Source organism: Plecotus auritus (genome assembly GCF_963455305.1).
Source record: "Plecotus auritus genome assembly, chromosome: 7".
NCBI classification, from domain to species: domain Eukaryota; kingdom Metazoa; phylum Chordata; class Mammalia; order Chiroptera; family Vespertilionidae; genus Plecotus; species Plecotus auritus.
This window is the reverse complement of record NC_137774.1, coordinates 20,332,158-20,349,725: the sequence shown is the minus strand read 5'-3', so window position 1 is coordinate 20,349,725 and position 17,568 is coordinate 20,332,158. Positions and strand designations below refer to the sequence as shown.

Here is a 17,568-nt window from a genome sequence, read left to right as displayed (position 1 = left end):
AAATTTTAAAAATAGGAAAATCTTATAGAATAAAGGACATAAAGAAAATATCTTTTTTAATTTTTTAAACTTTTTTTTGTTGTTTAAAGTATTACAAATAGTAGTATATATGTCTCCTTTTTTATTTTCCCAATTTGTGCAGCTATACGATGTCTTTGTGTTTTAACCTAACTGTTAATACAAGAGTTGAAAGTGTGTTTTTAAATTATGAAGTTAAAAATTTATTGAAGAAAAAAATTTTTTTAATTTGGTGTAGCCTAAGTGTATAGTGTTTATAAAGTCTACAGTAGTGAGGCCCTAGGCCTTCACATTCACTCACCACTCACTCACTGACTCACCCAGAGCAACTTCGAGTCCTGAAAGCGCCATCATGGTAAGTGCCCTATACAGATGCACCATGTTTTTATCTTTCATTTTGTATTTTTACTGTACCTTTCCTGTGTTTAGATATACAGATACTTAATATTGTGTCACAGTTGCCTACAGTATTCAGTACAATAATGTGCTGTGCAGGTGTGTAGCCTTGAGCAGTAGGCTATACCATATAGCCTAGGTGTGTAGTAGGCTATAGCACCTAGGTTTTTGTTAAGTGTACTCTAGGATGTTCAGGCAAAGACAAGATCGCCTAATAACACATTTCTGAGAACATGTCCCCGTCATTAACTAATGCATGACTATACTTAAATTTATTGTAAATTTTCCTGATACAAAGAACAGGTAGTACACAGTTTACAAGTGATAATGAGCACAATACTCTTAATTGAATGCTAATGTTGATGTTTGCTAAATTTGTGTCATAGCCAACCTAGCAAGTTGGCTATCATGCAACTCCACCATGATTTTATAAATGGAATTTGTACCCCAATTTACCCAATAATTTTATTGTCATTAAATCTGATATGTGACCTATTGTTAAATTACTTCTTGCCCTCATGCAAATTATGTTCTTAAAACTGGAAGTTCTTTCAGCTTTAGCACTAAATCAAATCCTGATTTGTAATGTTTGCCAGTTTCAGGGTGTAGATACTCCTTCCATGGCCGATTTCAAGCTACCAATGTGACATCACTGAACACTAAGTTGTGGAGATGTACACAGTAGCACACTATTCTGTAATACTTTCATCGTACAGACACAGTAGATATAAATCACCTCAAGAGCATAGATAATTGTAAAACAGTTAAATCAGGAAATTACAAGATTTTATATTTTAACTTTTGTTTTAAATATAATTTAATTGTGATTTAACTTTTTTTTTAAATATATATATTTTATTGATTTTTTACAGAGAGGAAGGGAGAGGGATAGAGAGCCAGAAACATCAATGAGAGAGAAACATCGATCAGCTGCCTCCTGCACACCCCCTACTGGGGATGTGCCTGCAACCAAGGTACATGCCCTTGACCGGAATCGAACCTGGGACCCTTCAGTCCGCAGGTCGACGCTCTATCCACTGAGCCAAACCGGTTAGGGCATGATTTAACTTTTAATAAACATCTTTGTTTAACACCAGGCTTGCAAAAGTCCTGAAAATTTAAAGTTCGGCTTTCATGGGCCAGTACCAGTCAGCTCACCACTGCATGAGTTGCTTCAGTGATACAGCTACCCTATCAACTGACCTAACATGTCACCAAGGGAATATTAAGTAAAACTGGAATTTTATTATCTCTGCGAGGCTTTTTAAAACTCTTCTACAGCCAAATTTCTGGAAACAGAGCTGTCACTTTCCTTTCTAATTAGCAGCCATTCCCCCATGTCCCCAAAACAGTCCTTATACTTAAAGGAGATAATCGCTCTGCTCTGAAGACCTACAAGCCCTAAGGTTGTCCATATTTATTTTATGTTTTGTTTAATGATTGGTTTTTCTGTTTATTTATTGGTATTTTTATTGGGAGGATGAAGGGTTGCTTCTTTAAGTTAAATATAAGAAATATGTAATTTTTAAAAATCACATGCTATGTAAGTGAATTGTGTGCAGAGAAGCATGTAAACTGTGCCTGATAGGAACAAATGCTCATCATGGCAGTTTCGGGTTTCTTTGCTAGGCCAGGCACTTCTGTTCCTTTTGTGTGCAAGAGATTTCATAACACTTGTGTCATCCAAATAGCTTTCAAACCTCACAGGCTAGTGTCAGTAGCATAGTTTTCCACCTGAAGTTGAGCTGACACAACTTCTTGTTTCAGATTGTCTCCTACCTACTTGATCTTCCAGAAAAAGATGAAGAGGAAGTGGAGCGAGCACAGATCAACAGCTTTGACAGTCTCTGGGGAGAGACAGGTACATGTCATGGACATCACACTCTTCTCTCATGTATGTGTTGTATGTGTGCAGAGGTGTTCTCTGCATCACCCACCCTCATTTTTTCTCTGGCATACCTTAGGCATCTCTCTGGTGGCTTTTGTATTGGAGACCAATTCAGCTGAAGTAAAAAGTCAAGCAATTTCCCTCTTTCAATTCTCCTTCCCTTTGGATTCCCCATACCATTAGCACCAGAGTCTACTTTCAAACAAAACTTTCCCCTGCTCTTGTTTCCAAATATTTTTAAAAGACTGAAAGTTTCCTTACAATGTGCCAAACCAGAGCAGAAAATAGTTGTGGCCTTTCTCTTTTTTGATGTTATCCTTGTAACAGTTAGGAATAAATAATTCTCCCATCAAAATAACTCTCTTCACCTGTAGTTGTAAACCAGGAGATTACATTTTTATCTACGACTCTGGCTTCACCAAGTGCTATGGCAGAGTGGTACCTGATACAATATGAGTCAAGTTGGTCTTGGGGGGCAACATGAAGGTGCCACCCGGTAAAGCGCAGCCACATGCCATCTCTCTGTCTGTAGCAAAGTGATTTCTGTATTGCTTGGTATTTACTACATAAACAGAAGCCTCTTCCTTGTGACCTTTGTAGGAAATGATTATTGTCTTTCCCCAAAGTCTAAACTGCAACATCTGGAGAAACATTAGTAACCTCCTATGTGTTTTTATGGAACCAGGGCAATGAAAACTGTAGAGTCACCACAGATATGTGTCATTTTTGCCAGGAGGAGACCAATATTGAGATTGCCAAGTTAGGGAGAATATTTACCAAACAAGAAGGCTATGTGTTTTGCTTAGAGTCAGAGTGTTATTAAAAATAAGAAAAGATACCTGAATTCATTTAAAATTTACAATCACCTACTGAATTGCAATCTTTCCATCCATGGCAAAAATCTTGCATAGGTTTCATGGCTTCTTTAACATTATGTAGAATGGTCCAAAGCCCAGGAATTTGCTTCTCAAACAATCCCTCCCTCTGTAAGAGCCAAAGGTAGCAGATGCCAGGCAGCTGCAGCTTAAGAGCCTGTGACAGATTAAAGGAAAATGTGCAGCTGGAAACAGCTGTTGTCTCTGGGACCCCACCCTGAGGGAAGCCAGAGGACAGACTTGGGGGAGAGACTGGCCAGGACATCAGCAGTCCTGGAGTACGCATGTTGTGAGCAAGAGCTGTAGAAGGGACAAATTGGATTACTGCTCCTATCAGCAAACCTTCCCCAGTACAGTGCTGCCATCCCTCCCAGCAGACTACCGTGATCAGACCACGCACATATAACCACAGGGAGAACAAAAAAGTAGTGGTCTAATGGTGATAATGGATAGAAATTACAAGACTAACACATTCTAGTTGTATATTTAAAAGAATTACTAAAAATGTTCAAGAAGGGTGTGAACTAAGTGGAAAACATTTTTATCTATATGAATTGCTTATTAGAATAAAACTTTTTGGTCTCAGGACTTTTAAAACATTTCATACTTTAAGTATGCAGTAAAGTTTGTTACATTGTCTTACACATCTCTCATATCTCAAGATTGTGAAAACTCAAAGCTTTGTGTCAGTTTGATTATAATCAGAATTGTGTTTAACATGATATTTATATGAAATAGTTTGCATTAGAAACATAAAATGCTATTTAAATATGGCATAGAATGAAATACATTTGCAGTATAATTTATAGACCTATAAAAAGTTATTTGACCTTAGAAAAATTTGCGGGAAATGGTATCTTTGCTATGTAAAAATGTTCTGACAACCCACCAAAAACTATGAGTTGCTTTTCTTTCTATAGTGATGGAACTAAGTGAACATGTTCCTTTCTAACTTATAGCACATAATCATTTAAAATTTATAATGATCCATTGAATTATGATGTTTCCTCAAAAGACAAAATCTTATATATGTTTCCCTTATATAGGGAATGAAGGTCTATGATCTACAGCCAGCTGGTTGACTGCAACCCTGTTCTAAACAACATAATTTATCCCTGAGGAAAATATGATGGTCATGATGTCTTCAACAATCTGTACCACTTACTACATTGAATCTAAGACACCAGTAACTATAAGAAACTATATAATCAATACATTTTGTGCCAGTACAAAAAACAACAACCTCTGCCAGTTAAACTGGCACAATTCTTTATTATCAAATCAATCGTAAGAGGGATTTCAATTCAGAAGTGTTAAAATGTGAAAGAAAAAAGCGCATCTTAGAATCAGTGAACTATTGAGGTGCAATTTTTACATGTCGGATTTTCTAAAAGCAGATCACCAGAATATCCTTGTTGCCTTTGTCCCCATTTTGCAGACTCTTAATCCATCCAGGTAGCATCTTCCTACATCCAGCTTTCACCCTCTGGCTGACCCCTCCCATCCCACAGGGTTTTCACATACTTTTTATGGAACAACACAGAAGAAAAGCAATTAGAGTAACAAGATTATCACCAGTTCCTCTTCTCCTTTGTCTTATGGGCAAAAACTAGGACCAGCATTAAAAGCTTCTAGCAACTCAAGGGCCTGAGCCATCCCATGGCCCAAAGGAAGCCAGTTCCCAGACTAAACAAGATATCCTCATTCATGCCCTCATCATCTCTTGCCTAGGTTATTGCAAATACATCCTAACTGATCTTCTTGTCTGTAGCCGCACCCTTTTGTGATTCATCTCCCAGATTTCAGCCAAAGCAATCTTTCTGAGCCACATTCTGTTCATGTCACTTTCCTGCTTACCCCCCTTCAATGACCACCTGTCACATTAATTAAGTTTTTTAATGTAGCATTAAAAGACCAGTCATGATCTCTAGCCTCATGTATTGCCTGTCTCTCCAGTTACTCCATATACAATAAACATGCTATTTCCTACCTCATTGCCTTTATACATTCTCTGCCTGTGCCTAACATGCCTCCTCCTTGCCTTTGAATGCCTGTAAGTCTCCTATTTCTCTTTCAGCATCTAGCTCTTCCCAAACACTTCTTCCCCTGTGACAACTCCATACAACCAACCTCCATGGACTTATTTCTGTTGTACATATCACACTGTATAGTAATTTATTTGTCTGTGATTCTTACTGAACCATGAGTTTCTTAAGAGCAGAGACGGTGTCTGACAAGTAGCTCAATTAATGTTTTGGATAGCAGTGATCAGTGTTTGTCTCACAACCACCCCCTCCCGTTGGTCTTACATGACCTGTCTGCTGCACCCTTTCTAGGTTGAAAAAAAAACACAAAGAACCATTTGCTTCGCTGCGTTCTATTTAGTGTCGACATCCCATCCAAGCAGACTGGCTTTTCCCCAACTCTGAGCTGTATCCTGTCTGCCTCTTCATACTCCTTAGATTTTTCCATTTGGAAAAGGACCATTTATGTCAGATAATCTCATCAGATGCTGACAAGCTAGTGAGCAAATTTTGTTACTGGTCTCTAAGGAAGAGGTTTGGCTCTAAACTGTTGTGCTTGCACTGAGAATCAGTTTGTTGTTTTTATAGAACTGGCTTTACCTTAATCTTTTTTCTTTTTTTTCCCCCAAAAAAGTTTTAACAGTTTTTGATAAGACTTCTATAAAATCCAGCCAAAGCAACTCCTTGCTTTTGGATTTTGAAAAGCACAGATCCCATTTTACATAGTTGTGTTGCTCTGAGATGAAATTGGCCAGCTGTGTTAATGACCATATCCAGCTATCAGCTTTGAGATATGAATTCCTGCCAAATTACATCATAACCTAAGAAGATACAACAAAGAAAAAGGCCAAATGAAACATTCCCTCTCATAAATGTGCAATCCAGTGGGTTGAAATGAACCAACCAGAGCAATATAACTCCAGGTTAGAGTTGGACAGTATAAGTTTAGTTTTCAAGATGGGCCCTGGTTATGCATGTCAACTGTATTCTGTGAACTGGCATCATTGCTGAAAGGCTGATTCTGAAATACTGTGCATATTTTCTCCAGGGCATTATAAATTCTTTTGTGAAAGATAATATATTTGTCCCCCTTTTCCCATACACAGGATATTAAAAGGGAAGTTTGCTGCAACCCTGTCACCAACCTAGTAGCTACTTTAAATGGGATCAGAACATGGGAGTTAGAAATTTTCCAAATTATTTGTTTTATGTACCAACAAGGTGATGCTATGATTCCTCACAAGTATCTAACTCAGTCAAGTTCTTTCCCTGCCCCCAGCTTTACTGAGATATAATTGATATATGACATTGTGTAAGTTTCAGGTATACAATGTTATAATGTCCATTCAAGTTCTTAAACTGCTCTGGTGTTCTGACCCAAGAACTAAAGTTGTTTCTGAACTATTAGAAATATAAACTTTAGAAAGGGAAGATCGCTTTGATTTTGATTTGAAGAATAAGAGACAAAACTTCTTTATCAAGTCAATAGTCAGACCCATCAATACCTGTACACATCCCTTGGTGGTTTAGAAATAACCCTCACCCCAGGTAGGACCACGCCACTTCCCATCTGTGAGGAACAGGACAGAAACAATGTTAGAACTTCTCAAATAAAACTGAAAGTACACATAGGACAAGGTATAGATGCATCTAGTTTGAGTGAATATATCTAAAATTGCTCCTTCTTAAGCCCTTCTTATCATTGAGGAAGGAAAAGATTACTTGAAGGTTTATCTTGGTGGAAATTACAGGTCATCTTGATTTTGCACATGACTCAGTTGTGGATAAATTTGGCCAAGCCCAAAGACAAAATGCTATAACTTACACTTCAAAAAGATTATAAATGACCATTTGATTTGAATTTCCATTGCTTCCCTCATTAGATACCAACTGTATCAAAGATCATAAACAAAGAACAGCAGCAAGGAAAGACCATTTAAGTTTCTTCCTGCTGTGTCCCTTATACTCACTATAGCTAATTTCTATCTGTGACTCCATCTTTATATTCACAAGAAAAGAGTCTTTGTCACACCTCTCATCTTGACTATTACCTTGAACACTTCTGATCCTCATATAAAAATGGTTGCAGATATACTAGAAATGTCTGTCTCAACTAATGAAGGAAAGGAATAAAAACTGGCCCAAGGCCCTTGGACTGCAATTTCTAACTTTGTTTCTTGGGTTTAAGGGCCCAAGAACAAATGGCCAGAGATTGTTCCTAGCTAATTCTAGAAACAAGACCTTACTCTGCAAAGGTCCTTCTCCCTGCATTCCAGCCACACATAGACCAGTAGAAGGTGTGTAGCTAGGAAGAGGTACTAAAAAAGAGTCAGGGTAGGAAAAAATAAAATGAAGTAAGTTTGATCAAAGGTGATTTTTCAGTAAATGTGTTCTTATAATTGTTTCTGAATATTATAAATAAGCCCATATAAATGTAGTTATATTCATTTAAATTTTCATGACAAAAGTAGCTAAAATCATTATTCTTGGAGGTAAAGTAGCAGTTATATTAATCAAACACAGATATACTGCCATGTTTAACACACAGGATTAGAGATTGCAAGAGCCACCTGTTTTCAGTCTTTGTTCTCTGCCCTTAGCCCTGACAGCTGCAGCCGGAAGGGGCAAACTGGAGGTATGTCGTCTGCTCTTGGAACAAGGGGCGGCAGTGGCCCAGCCAAACCGTCGAGGGGCAGTGCCCCTATTCAGCACTGTTCGCCAGGGCCACTGGCAGGTAAGCAGGGCAGCTACTTCCAGGACCACGGGCAAGAGTGAATTCTAGGTGGGAAGTTCTGATGCATAGAGAGAGAAAAAAAAGAATAACAAAATTTGAGTTGCCCAGCAATCATCACGTATGAGGACTTGGGTATTTATTATTAATATTCCACAGTTGAGAATATGTCAAAAAGTTAACATTCAAAATCATCTAGATTGTATAGAAAGACTGGCTACTTTTGGCCTGGTCGTAGAATTGCCTTTTTCCAGAGAACATTTCACAGTATCCACAAGTTCTTGGGGAGGTTCATATCTCAACAGATCCCTGCTAACCACTTATTTGCAGGTGTCTGAGATTTGCTAAAAGAAAATGTGGTGTATATAAATTTTAGTTATGCGGTCTTTCCAGATGTTTGGCTTCTGGATAAATGCTAATTTGTACACTTAGGATGGAAAAGAAAGCATATTGGTAATAATCCTCTTCAAAGTACTTGAGTAGTAAAAAGGCTGTAGAAGCCAAACAGTGCTAAAGAGTTAAGACTCTACAGTATTCAGTTCAGTCAAAATATTCACTGCAGGCAGCTTTGCAACTTCTAGAAGTCAATAAAATGGCACTGACACAGGAGGTGACTTGTGTTGGAGCTTAGTTATGGGATTGCTTAGTCCACATCTTGGCCATTATTATCTTAATTTTTTTTTTTACTTAGTGGCTGAGTCCAGCATTCGGAGTTGAATTCTTCACATTTAACTGTCCCTACGAGAGTCATAGATCAAATCACATGGTACAAGGACTGTGTGGAACTTGAGGGGATGCTTGCAGTGGAAAGTTATGTGGGGTTCACACAGTGTCTAGGATAGCATGCCTGCGTCTGCTCAGCAGCTCTTCCTGGATAATTGGTTCCTATTTCTCTGAACTTGCAGATAGTTGATCTTTTGCTCACCCATGGAGCTGATGTCAACATGGCAGACAAGCAAGGTCGTACTCCCTTGATGATGGCTGCTTCTGAAGGCCATCTGGGAACTGTGGACTTTCTACTTGCACAAGGTTAGTCCTGGGCTGCCAGAGCTGGATGGTCAGTGCCCATAATTTCCAGTGATGGATTCCAAGAAATGTTAAGAAAGAAATTATTAATCCTTGTGGCTTGAGGGATCTTTAGTATTCTAACCAAATTAACATATTCAAACTCTTAAGTTAAAGAGTTTGAATAATCACCAAACTTTGCATTTTAATATTATAGTCAATAAATGGTCATCTTCCAGGGATTGTATTTTGACTTGAACTTTATCAATTATTTTGCAGTTTTGCACATCTAATATTTATCTTATATCCAAAGAAGGCAGCTGGAGACTAAGACAATTGCTGACAATGGTACCCTATTGGAGGACTCAGGATATTATTACCCTCCTCTTGTAATAAATGCCTTTTGATATTTACCAACATTCACGTATTCCTGGTGAATGGGAAATAAGTTAAAGGATACACACCACCATCAAAACATTTCAGATTCCTTTTGATTGCTATGACCTCAGTTACCTGTGCAGAACAGTTACCTGTGGGGAGTGCTGGTGGGCCTCTGCAGTGGAAATGCTGGGGTCACTGCTGACTCTGCACTACTATCTAGTGGAATTTGAGCATTTATTTGAATAAAGCAGGAGGTAGTGTGATTGTGACTGGTCTTAATGATTCCATTCTAGTTAGCTTCTCCTGTTAGTAAACTGGACCAAAAACATTTATCCATAAGCACATACACTTCAAGGAAACCAACCTCTTGAAGAATCACACCCAGGTTGGAGCAGCTAAGGGTAATTGAGTTAGGACAAAGGGGTTTCTTCTAAGATTTTAAACTACAACTTGGTCAAACACTTACTGGATCTTTAGCTGTATCTTCCAAAGAAGATTTGTATCCACAACCTCAGGCTCAAAAAGTGGGGTCAGAATCAGAGAACTGCTCTCCCCGAGTGCAAAGAGGTTCTTGCTTCCTCAGTACAAGCTACCAAATAAATCTGGTTTCATGATATCTCTTCTCACTTCTGCTTAGAGGGAGTTGGTTGAGGAAGTGAGATGTGCCTAGATTCCCAGGATAAGATGTGGCAGGAGTAAATGTCTCAGGACAACCCAAGTCTCCTGGAAAGGCAGGAGCTCTTCAGCCACTGATGACCTTGAGGTAACTGCACGTTCCAATAGAAGATCATCAGGCACAGATTCCAGCAAGTTCTTCTCCCTTAACCACTGCAGAGATTCTGATCTTGGTACTATTTAATTTTTCACACTTAAATCAGAAACTTCTACTAAGTCAACAAATTCTATGAACAGTTACTTAGCCCATGTTATTTGTAGAACTCTATGCCAGGAACTGTGAGTAATTTTTAAAAATTAATATACTATAATCTGTGCCCCTTCAGAGGGTCCATAATCTGGTAAGGAAGGGATGAAACAGAGATAAAATAACTACCTTAAAAAGCAGAGAATCCTGAGTTCTCTGGTAACGTTATTTGAGTTAGAATAGGACAGACTTTGAAATATGAATAGGAAAAATGTTCTGTGCTAAGGGCGGGGGAGTAATGTAATTGAAAGGTGAAGAAGGAGGAACAGTACACAACAGGTTTGGGGAAATAGGCAAGTTGTCCAGTGAAGTACATGTGTGCTGTTGAGAAATAAAATGGGAAGCATATGTGCAAAGAAATGGAAAAGGAGCAGATTAAAAGAGTTTGGACTTAATTCTAAAGGCAGTGGGGAGCCTTTCAAGATTTTAAAAACGGGAATTGATGCAAGATTTTTAAAAAGGGAATTGATGCTAGAGTTAAAAAAAAAAGTCACTCACGCAATAATGTGAATAGATTTGATGAAGGAATTATAGGGATCCATTAGGAAGCCATTGTAGTAGAATGGATGAGAGGTAATGAGGCCCTAATCCAGGTGCAGTAGCTGTTGGAATAGAACAGAAGGGCCAAATGCAACAGTGATTTTGATATAAAGATTGATTGCATTTAGGAAATAAGGAGGAGGGTTTGAAGATAACTCCAAAGTTTGAAGATGAATGTTTGGGAGAACTGTTAGTCTTATTAACTGCAAGGGGGAAAAGAAAGAGGAGGAAAATTACAAGTTGAATTTTGGGTTTATTTCATATGTATCTCCTTTTAACTTCTTAAATTCCAACTTTTCTTATTTTTGGAAAAATCAATTTATCTATAATTTATATCCAGAACGTTCTTATCCAGTTTTTTTCACCGCTGGAGGCTCTGTCCAGGGAATTTATAGATATTGTGTCTAAGAAAACTCTTGGATTCTGTCTCATATTCAAAATCATTCCATGGTAGAGTCAATATTTTTATTATTTTTTTAATCCTCACCTGAGGACATGTTTAGAGGAAGGGAGAGAGAGAGAGAGAAACATCAATATGAGAGACATTGATGTTCATTGATGAGTTGCCTTTCATACGTGCCCCAACAGGGATTGAACCAGATACCTTTCAGTGCACAGGACATGCTCAACCAACTGAGACATTCCAGCTGGGCAGAGTTGATGTTTTAATTGCAGAATGTACCATTGTGAAAAGCTAACCCAGAACATTTATGTGTTAGAGGTGTGGTTCCTTCCAACCCTTCGTCCTGCTATGGGAAGCCACAAAGTGGTTATCTGACGTCTAGGGATACACAGGTAGCTGCTGAGTAGACCTGATCTGGCTGTGGCAGGTCCTAAGCTTGGTCTGACATCTGAATCCTGTCCTGCTGAGGGGGCAGCCTGGAAAGTGTTCCCTGTGCAGTACGTTGATCTCTAATTTAGTGAGTATGACATGCCAGCTGTGTGAAAAGAATTATCTTAGGTTCCCTTTGAAACTAGCAAGGAAGTGATAGGCTCTTTGCCATCCAGAAGCTTACAATTTAAGCTGAGAACCAAGTGTATATTGAATTTTAGGCTAATTACAAAACGTGTCAATTGAGCTTGATCTTTACAGATGAAAATAGACATTTTGAAGGCAGATGCAGAATATAAAAGGGGCTTAGACAGTGGGCATGAAGTTATTGAAGGCTGACTAGTTTAATTAAACTTTGAATTTCCTCTATGTCCTGGGTCTCTTTCCATGAGTCCATTTCCCTCACATTCTGTCAAGGAGTTTATACTATTATAAATGAAAACTTACACTGAGTTCAGAAAACATTCATTGAGAATTTAAAAGATTAACTACAGAATAAGGTGACATGTTAAGCAGATTCAAGAGGAAGTAACAGTGAACCACAAGAAGCTTGAAGACGGGGATTGGAGATGGTTCCTAGGAAATGGGCAGAAGTGAGGCAACTCATGGGGGGGAAAAAGATATTCTGCACATGGAAGCAACATAACCAAAAGTGAGGGTTCAGGAACATTTATGGGAGAGTCTAGACCAGGGGTGGGCAAACTTTTGACTCGAGGGCCACAATGGGTTCTTAAACTGGACCGGAGGGCTGGAACAAAAGCATGGATGGAGTGTTTGTGTGAACTAATATAAATTCAAAGTAAAGGAGCAGAGGGGAGAGCAAGAGAACCGGATAGAACAGCCGGATCCGGCCCGCGGGCCGTAGTTTGCCCACAGCTGGTCTAGAGGCAGTGAGTACATCCATTTTGCCAAAGTAGAGGATTCTCACAGGGAAGTAGGAAGCTAAAGAACAGAGGGTATGCTTGGGATAGATTGTGGAGGACCTGGAATGCCCAGTAAAACAGCTGGACTTTCTTCTCTTCTACTAACAGCTTCTAGGATCAGTTTTTTTTAACAGTTTTTATTGAAAGGTAACTCACAGGCCAGAAACAAAAGCTGTGCTTCGGCAGAATGTATGCTGTAAGTTCAACACTCCCTTCTGCTATTAATTTTCATGTTTCCTCAGCCCTGCGTTATACTTGCTCTCATAGGTGCCTCCATTGCTCTGATGGACAAAGAAGGGTTGACAGCCCTCAGCTGGGCTTGTTTGAAGGGTCATCTCTCTGTAGTACGTTCTCTGGTGGATAATGGAGCTGCCACAGACCATGCTGACAAGAATGGCCGCACCCCATTGGATCTGGCAGCTTTCTATGGTGATGCTGAGGTGGTGAGTGTCTTTAAACAAACTTCACAGTGGTAGGGATAGGGGAGTGTTCCTTGTGCAATAAGTTGATCTCTAATTTAGTGAGTACGATGTGCCAACTGTGTGAAAAGAATTATCTTAGGTTCCCTTCAAAACTAGCAAGGAAATAATATGCTCTTTGCCATTCAAAGCTTACAATTTTAAGCTAGAACCAAGTATATATTGAATTCTCTATCCATAATGCTATCTAAGGTTGAGCGTTGTGTGTGGTGATTCCTGATATAAAGTTCTTGGAGGTATACTTTAGAGGACAGAAAAATTCAAAACACCACTAAAGACCAAGCATATAGGTATGGCCTAAAATACCATGGCTGCTCAGTCTGGTTCAGACCAGCAGTTGAATAAAGGGCAGGCAGTAGCCAGAACCCTTGGTGGAGCTGAACCATTGCACTTAAGTTAACAGCTCTGCTTGATCCATGTAGGTCCAGTTCCTGGTGGATCACGGGGCCATGATCGAGCATGTGGACTACAGCGGAATGCGCCCGTTGGATAGGGCAGTGGGGTGCCGGAACACTTCAGTCGTTGTCACTCTTCTGAAGAAAGGAGCCAAGATAGGTAGGAGAAAGGAAGAAGGTGCTGGCCATCTGTGCCCAGAGGCCAGACTGGTCCAGTGGTCTGGCTGCCTTGGGTGTTTGGTGTGAGTGTATATAGTTTCCCCTCTGCCCTGGCCCAAATATTGTCCAAGTGAATAGGAAGGCTCTTGGCCCAGAGAAAGCCATCTGAGCCATGGTCTACACTACTATGAGTAAAATCACATGGTTCTCTGCCATGCCCCTTGTAGCCTTACCCAGGAGGCTGCTCTGAACTTTCAGCACATCTTAGTGCTAGTGCCTCTATATCAGCCCCACCCTGTGAGCATCCTGGATCCCTGCACGGCCGTGAGCCTTTGCTTCCCTTGCTCTGTATGTGCTTCAGACTCTTTAAGTCCCTGCTGCTGCTGCCCCATTTGCTCCCCACCCACAGACCTGTAGACAAGGGTTGGCTTATATGCTGGCTTTTTTGCTGCCTGCCTCTCACTGCTGCTTTTTCCTTCTTTTTCACCTTCATCCATTTTTTTTTCCTCTCCTACAACTTTTTGTTTTCTCCTTTCTTTGAAGGTTGTCAGACGTTACCGAGTCGCCCACGAGGTATATTTCACCGCTGTCAGCATCAGGCGTGGTCTGATGGCTTGGTCAGCTTTGCCTTCTCCTCTTTGATTTAGCCTGCATGAGTTCCCCACACCTCTAATCTTTTAATTTACTTCACCTTAAAAGAAGATTTTTTTAAATGACTGTTGTAGAGAATAACTTGAACTTTTCATAACTAACCCTGAAAAGCTTAGTTGATAAATAATTCAGGCATCTGTAAACTAATCAGTTTAACCTTTCTTTCTCTTTGGGGGTAAAATAGTCCTCAATAATGTTGGCTTGTCTCATGTCTGTCTGACATAGGGACTGTGCTCCTCGTACAAAGTAAATCCAGGAGTCCTACTCAATACTTACAAATTAAGGGAGCTTTTAGAATCTTGAATGGTTTCCCTCTGCAAAGTACATATTTAAATATTAATAAACTAAATAGTTGGGGCCTTTGAGTCCCAGATTCTAAAGTAAATTTCTCTTTTTGGATGTTTAAAATCTTATAGTGACATTTAATGTTAAACCCTTTCTCCCAATTTTTTTATTTAAAATAACTCCAAACTAAGCCATTGCCTGCCCAAATACAGTATGCAGACTTTGCTGCCCTCGTGTGGTACAAACTCAGTTCAGATATTCTTATTTTAAGGTGAATACAGTCCAGTGCAGCTTCTAGGCAGTGGGAGTCATTAAGATACTCCCAAGTCCAAAAGATGAGGAAATTCTTGTGGAGCAAGTTGTTCTCTCAGCAGAAATTCCCCCAGGATGTTTTTTTCACCTAGCTTCCTACCACCCTTACATTGTATGAGTTTTTTACCCATCATGCATCCTGTACACTACAGGTCCAGCCACATGGGCGATGGCCACCTCCAAACCAGACATCATGATCATCCTGTTGAGCAAGCTGATGGAAGAGGGGGACATGTTTTATAAGGTGAGGGGAAGAAGGAACGAAGTTTCCTCAAAACAGCCACTGACTGTTTTCTACATATGGAACCTACCAAAATCTTGACAGTTCTCATCTTTGGTCCTAGAGACAAAGGAGAATATCATCCCTCCGTGCCCAGCTCATAAGTTGAAAATCCAGGCTTTTCACCTTCTCAACAAGAGAGCAAGAATAGCCTACACATGCCTGTAGCTGATCAACCTAAAGACCTAGTTTAACCACTATTAGGCAGTTACATAGATTCTACATGGAATCTGCTAAGTGGGTCCTGAAAATTCATGGGACAAGTCAAAGTAAAATAATGTAGTGCAGATATTTTCACTCCATGGAAAAGAGTATTGATCTTGTCTTTCATATTTAATATATACATAGATTTAAGAGTCTATAATAATAATTTATCAATATCTCTGAGTAAGATAAGACAACAAAGACAGAGAGCAATTAGAAGATTTGCTTGAAGTCATTCATTGAATGACAATAACAATAAAAAGAATGGAGTCTTTTTGTACTCACAACTCAAGCTGAGGGCTCCATGTCCTCCTAACACAAACGCTCATGGCCTATAGGAAGTCGCTTAAGAACATTCCATGTCAGAATTACCGTGTTGTGTTAAGATTACCTGAATCGTCTTCTCCTGAAGGTAAACAAACACCAATCCAGCCCAGCTTTGGGCATTGGGCCTCACTGAGATGTCTCTAGGCCCTGGAGATGACTGTACACTCCCACCTCAGAGTAAGGAGTGCACAGAGTTCCTGGAGACAGAGTTGTATTTCCTGGGGAGCTTTGAGTGAGACTCATGATAATCTAAGACTCTGAGCCTTCTAGGAAACTTGAGTCCTGACCCAATCATGATTTCACATAACTTCAAGGAAGGGCCTCTTTTGCTGTCATATTTATGGACCTGAGAATGGCATTCCCTCAAGAATCTAGGCCCTGGTTATAACATAACTTCTGATAGTCTAAGACAGTGGTCGGAAACTGCGGCTCGCAAGCCACATGCGGCTCTTTGGCCCCTTGAGTGTGGCTCTTCCACAAAATACCACAGCCTGGGCGAGTCTATTTTGAAGAAGTGGCGTTAGAAGAAGTTTAAGTTTAAAAAATTTGGCTCTCAAAAAAAATTTCAATCGTTGTACTGTTGATATTTGGCTCTGTTGACTAATGAGTTTGCCAACCGCTGGTCTAAGACAAGGAGTCCTACCTCCTAATGAGAATGGCCAGAGCTACTACTGGTCCCACCCAGAATCCTACCTTGGAAGACTCCAAACCTCTCCTTAATGAGAGGTACTACAGAAAAAATAAGAGATAGGGATTCCTGGTAAAGTTGCAGCTATACAGAAAGATTAGAGTGGATAAAGATTAGCTAGAGGAATGGGGGTGCCTCCTGCATCATTCTGGGCTCAGCGTGTAGATTTTCAAATACAAATTGTAAGAAAAGTTCAAGGCTTCTGTGACCAGGTCCCTAAGTTGATCATAGATTTGCTTTATCTTGGGAAATCCCTCCTACATAGTCAGATAGAATCACAAACTCTACACTCCACTTCTCTGCTATCACCTTACCCATGCCTTTTCCAAAAAACGGGGGAAACTGATTGATATTATTTTATGCCATGAGAGTAGGGAACCAGCAACTAGATTGTTTTAGCTCCTGCATCCTTTGTGAGGAAGAGAATGACCTCTTCTAGAGGACTGGTAAGGTGGAACATCAAACAAGGAAAGAATTTTCCAGATAAGCAAAATTCAGGAAGTAGTCATTTTGGTGTGCTTGAGACTAGGAAATAAGTGTTGCCAGGAGATCAGGTCAAGAGAAAGCTCCTTTGAAAGAGTGAGGTCAGTCCGTTAGGAATCCAGTTGAGAAGCTGGTCTTGGGCCTTTCATCACACGGCTTTGTTTCTCTGGCTTGTATCTTGGGTAACCCCTTCAACTGAGCCTTTCTTGACTAAAGGCAAGGCTGGCCCCTTCTGCTCTCATGTTCAGGGCCAGACCTACTCTCTTAAGTGGCATTTGGGAGGGCTAACTCTTCATAATGACTGGAGAGAAGGGAATGGGACCAAACTTAGTTGCTCAGCAGACAAACTTTGTGTTTTGCCATCTTGTCCTCCCATTAGAAAGGTAAAGTAAAGGAGGCTGCCCAGCGCTACCAGTATGCTCTGAAGAAATTCCCTAGAGAAGGGTTTGGTGAGGACTTGAAAACCTTCCGGGAACTGAAGGTGTCTCTTCTCCTCAACCTCTCTCGGTGTCGCAGGAAAATGAACGTAAGTCATTCTCATCACAGCTCCTTTCTACAGTCCTGGAAGTTGACAGTCCAAGTCACTCACTAGCCTTTACCAGGCCCCTGATCCTTCTCTGGCCCATTTGGAACTTGGTTGTCCTTCACAGAGCACTGACATTTGCAATTTGAAAGAAAACAACTCTTAAGTATAATTGATATCAAACTGTAAAAAAGTTAATGCTGTGGGCACTATATAGATTTCTGAGTTTTCATAATTCCCACTGAAA

General features: G+C 40.0%; 1 protein-coding gene across 12 annotated transcripts in view; it reads left to right on the top strand.

Annotated features, from left to right (window-relative positions):
• Positions 1 to 17,568, top strand: part of TANC2 (tetratricopeptide repeat, ankyrin repeat and coiled-coil containing 2) — a gene marked incomplete at its 3' end in the record, with an annotated part of 285,235 nt that overhangs the window by 256,301 nt on the left and 11,366 nt on the right. For 8 of the 12 annotated variants that reach the window (XM_080677201.1, XM_080677198.1, XM_080677197.1 and 5 more), the window contains 8 exons: positions 2,182 to 2,275; positions 7,802 to 7,935; positions 8,838 to 8,961; positions 12,803 to 12,978; positions 13,437 to 13,569; positions 14,112 to 14,141; positions 14,969 to 15,060; positions 17,178 to 17,324. In XM_080677201.1, the coding sequence (XP_080533327.1) occupies positions 2,182 to 2,275; positions 7,802 to 7,935; positions 8,838 to 8,961; positions 12,803 to 12,978; positions 13,437 to 13,569; positions 14,112 to 14,141; positions 14,969 to 15,060; positions 17,178 to 17,324 (930 nt within the window). The remainder of the gene's footprint in view (positions 1 to 2,181; positions 2,276 to 7,801; positions 7,936 to 8,837; positions 8,962 to 12,802; positions 12,979 to 13,436; positions 13,570 to 14,111; positions 14,142 to 14,968; positions 15,061 to 17,177; positions 17,325 to 17,568) is intronic. The other 4 variants (XM_080677202.1, XM_080677199.1, XM_080677196.1 and 1 more) reach the window with 1 other exon arrangement.